The sequence below is a fragment of the Cyphomyrmex costatus genome, unplaced genomic scaffold, assembly GCF_001594065.2.
Source record: "Cyphomyrmex costatus isolate MS0001 unplaced genomic scaffold, Ccosl1.0 scaffold1514, whole genome shotgun sequence".
NCBI classification, from domain to species: Eukaryota; Metazoa; Arthropoda; class Insecta; order Hymenoptera; family Formicidae; genus Cyphomyrmex; species Cyphomyrmex costatus.
Window position 1 is genome coordinate 13,552 of NW_017275516.1, and position 4,322 is coordinate 17,873.

Genomic DNA, 4,322 nt, shown 5'->3' on the forward strand with positions numbered 1-4,322 from the left:
CGATAAGCAATCGATAATCGTGTATCGTAACTTCTAACATCCCGGCCGCCTTGAAATATAAGTTTCAAATTAACAAAACGAAAACTTTTCTAATCTGATACAAAAATCTGATACAAGAATTAATCTTTGAACGAAATAACAGTTTTATAATAGTAATGAGTTACCGTGTTTTAAACATATCATGTTTAACCTTCCATTGGGTTTTTTTTTTATAAATTTGAAGACTCGACTCGTTATGCTAATACTAATACTATAACAATACTAAATAAAATAATGTAATACTAGTAAACTATATGAAATGAGTAAATAAATAAAACTTAGTGTTCATAAGGTAAGGCACAAAGTTTTCTGACGCTTCTTCGAAATTGTCCTTGGGCTGTTTTGACGTCTGCAACTCGAACAACGCCATCTGCGCCAGGGTAGACCTTGATGACTCGACCCAAGGCCCATCGTAGTAGAGGCTGATTCTCACCCAACAGTAGAAATATCGTGTCGACCTTTAAATTCTCTGCTCCGGAAGTCCATTTAGTTCGGCTCTGAAAATGATAAAAATACTCTTTTTGCCATCTCTGCCAAAAGTGTTGCTTCAGTTTCTGGATATGCTGCCACCTTGTCAAACGATTGTCTGGAATCTCGAGATGACTTTGTGAAACAGGTTCTAATGGTGTAGCCCCAATGAGGAAGTGGGAAGGAGTAAGAATAGAGATTTCGTTAGGGTCTGAAGGTATTGGCATGAGAGGACGAGAGTTTAAAACGGACTCTATCTCAACAAGTAGAGTGCTGTATTCTTCGAATGTATAAGTTAGTCCTTTGGTTACCGTGTACAGGTGTTTTTTAATCGACTTTACTGCTGCTTCCCACAGTCCCTCAAAATGAGGTGATCTCGGTGGTAAGAATCTCCATTCGATCCTCTGGGCTGCTAAGGCTGTCTGTAATTTAGAATTATGCATTTTTAGGAATGTATAGATATCTTTCAGTTCTTGTGCTGCTCCTGTGAAATTCGTAGCATTATCCGAATAAATAGTGGAACAGATTCCTCTTCGACTCGTAAATCGCCGAAGTGCTACTAAAAACATTGCTGTAGTCAGATCTCCTACCAACTCCAAGTGTACTGCCTTTGTTGCAAAGCAGGTAAACACGGCAATATAACCTTTTGATATATGAATTCGTCCTCTTCTTCGACTTTCTCTAACCTGCAGAGGTCCTGCATAGTCCACTCCTGTGATCTCAAAAGGCTTAGAGAATACGTTGACTCTAGACTCTGGCAAGTCTGCCATCATATGTTCTTGCGCTTTCGGTTTATATCGAAAACACGACACGCAGCCACGTGTTATTTTGCGAGCCTCTCGTGCTCCTGATAAGGGCCAGTATCTATTGCGTATGGAACTCAAAAGTTGTTGTGGACCGCAGTGTAACAATTTAAGATGTTCCTCGCGAAACAGTATCGTCGTTATATGATGCTTTGCAGGAAGAATGATAGGATGTTTTTGCTCCTCTGAGATTCTTGCGTTGTTCAATCGTCCTCCTACTCTCAGAAGGCCAATGTTATCTATACATGGTTTGAGGTTCATTAAAGGACTTCGACTATCGATTACCTTCCCGGCCCGCAAATTTGCAATTTCCTTTGGAAATGCCTTCTCTTGGGTCCATAGCAATATTCTGTTCAGAGCCCTACCGAGTTCCTTTACTGTTATTGGCCCTGTTTCTTGAGACTTATCTGCTAAACGAAAACAGTAAGCAATGATTCTTTGTAATTTCAAAATTGATGAGAATTTCCTTAAAAGTTCAGTCTGTGGGAAGTTTAAATTTTTGGCTTTAGATTCTTGGAGCGTCACTCCCATGCATAAACTTTTCTGCTCTGGAATCTTTGATGGAAACGACATACAGGGTGAGGCAAAAGTATGGAAACCCCCGAATAAGTTTTGAGGAAGGCATTTTACGAAAAAATGTTAAATACAAAAGTTTTAGGAAATTTCTCTGGCTTTTCAATGGTGACCTTGGATTTGACCTTGACCGTGACCTTGAAGCTCATATGAAGGTCAAGTCCATTTTTTAAATACGAACCCCCATTTTTCATCGTAGATTCAGAAAGAGCGGAAAATTTTACATCGGAATATGACCTTGATCATGACCTTGAAGATCATATCGAGGTCACGGCCATTTTTTCAAAAAACGAGAACGTCTACTTTTATCGTACATTTGGAAAGATTTCTCCAATACCTGAAATTATGACGATTAATTTCCCCATTAAGTTGAAATGTGGATTCATCTGTAAAAGCGATAAGGTGCAGAAAATTAGGATCCTGATGAATTCTATCCATCATAATTTCACAAAATTGCACCCGACGATCAAAATCATCTTCATTTAACTCTTGGTGAAGATGAATTTTGTAAGGATGAAATTTTACGTGTTTTAAATTCCTAAGAACTGAACGTTGGCTCATTCCAAGCTGTTGAGCTCCATTTCTAGTAGATAATCTACGATTTTCAACGAATGATAGGGCTACTTCAAATTGATGTTCATCGTTTGTTTCGGATTTCGGCCGTCCAGGTTTTGGGCGACTCTTATTACTTCCAGTTTCTTCAAATCGCCGAATAGTTTTAGAAAGAGTTCCCTTAGAAATACCTGCCTCGCCAACGCGGAACGTCGCACTAAATAAATCCACAACTTCGTTGTACGATCTCTGCCTGTCTCCCCAACCTCTCATCATTAAAAGAGAAATTCTTTCTTGCTCTGTTAGAGAAGCCATTTGGAAGTAAACTACCAGAGACAGTAGTAAGGAAACAAAAAATGTCACACTGAAGTGATCTTTTATTAACCCAAAAGGGTCCTTACAAAAATTACTGTGTCGTATTCTTCACTAACTATGGTACCCTGACAAGAACTGTTACTCTGCTTTTCTGAGGACTATGCAATTATCGTGAAAATAAATTTTAGAACTCCTTCGCACTTCGCCAATGACCAAAGTATTTTAGTAGCATGTAAGATAAAAGTACCAATAGATAACCACTTGTCCCAATTCCTAGAAGGACCCTTGGCATACTAAATTGACATGTAATACAAGGGCCTTCTAGGAATTGGGACAGGTGGTTATCTATTGGTACTTTTACCTTACATGCTACTAAAATACTTTAGTCATTGGCGAAGTGCGAAGGAGTTCTAAAATTTATTTTCACGATAATTGCATAGTCCTCAGAAAAGCAGAGTAACAGTTCTTGTCAGGGTACCATAGTTAGTGAAGAATACGACACAGTAATTTTTGTAAGGTCCCTTTTGGGTTAATAAAAGATCACTTCAGCGTGACATTTTCTGTTTCCTTACTACTGTCTCTGGTAGTTTACTTCCAAATGGCTTCTCTAACAGAGCAAGAAAGAATTTCTCTTTTAATGATGAGAGGTTGGGGAGACAGGCAGAGATCGTACAACGAAGTTGTGGATTTATTTAGTGCGACGTTCCGCGTTGGCGAGGCAGGTATTTCTAAGGGAACTCTTTCTAAAACTATTCGGCGATTTGAAGAAACTGGAAGTAATAAGAGTCGCCCAAAACCTGGACGGCCGAAATCCGAAACAAACGATGAACATCAATTTGAAGTAGCCCTATCATTCGTTGAAAATCGTAGATTATCTACTAGAAATGGAGCTCAACAGCTTGGAATGAGCCAACGTTCAGTTCTTAGGAATTTAAAACACGTAAAATTTCATCCTTACAAAATTCATCTTCACCAAGAGTTAAATGAAGATGATTTTGATCGTCGGGTGCAATTTTGTGAAATTATGATGGATAGAATTCATCAGGATCCTAATTTTCTGCACCTTATCGCTTTTACAGATGAATCCACATTTCAACTTAATGGGGAAATTAATCGTCATAATTTCAGGTATTGGAGAAATCTTTCCAAATGTACGATAAAAATAGACGTTCTCGTTTTTTGAAAAAATGGCCGTGACCTCGATATGACCTTCAAGGTCATGGTCAAGGTCATATTCCGATGTAAAATTTTCCGCTCTTTCTGAATCTACGATGAAAAATGGGGGTTCCTATTTAAAAAATGGACTTGACCTTCAAGGTCACGGTCAAGGTTAAATCCAAGGTCACCATTGAAAAGCCAGAGAAATAAATTTTTCATTTAAATAAGCATAAGAACCACACACAGGATCTAGTTTGTGAAAAATTGTTGAAGTCAGTTATTTATTGTCAACAACATAAATCTATAATTAATATAAACGTTTCGGTCATCACAAAGTGACCATCTTCAGTATATAAATAAAATTACTATCATACAAAATCAAACGCAACATACAAAAAAATTTCGCTTACATCA

At 38.0% G+C, this 4,322-nt stretch overlaps 1 protein-coding gene across 1 annotated transcript; it reads right to left on the reverse strand.

The window, feature by feature from the left end:
* Positions 1–317: 317 nt before the first annotated feature.
* Positions 318–1,841, reverse strand: LOC108783445 (uncharacterized). Its single transcript, XM_018552015.1, has one exon. It carries the CDS (start codon positions 1,839–1,841, stop codon positions 318–320), a length of 1,524 nt encoding a protein of 507 aa, XP_018407517.1.
* Positions 1,842–4,322: the final 2,481 nt, after the last annotated feature.

Bases quoted from the DNA above. Each gene is read 5' to 3' on its own strand.
- LOC108783445 (XM_018552015.1), bottom strand. From the start codon at position 1,841: ATGGGAGTGACGCTCCAAGAATCTAAAGCCAAAAATTTAAACTTCCCA.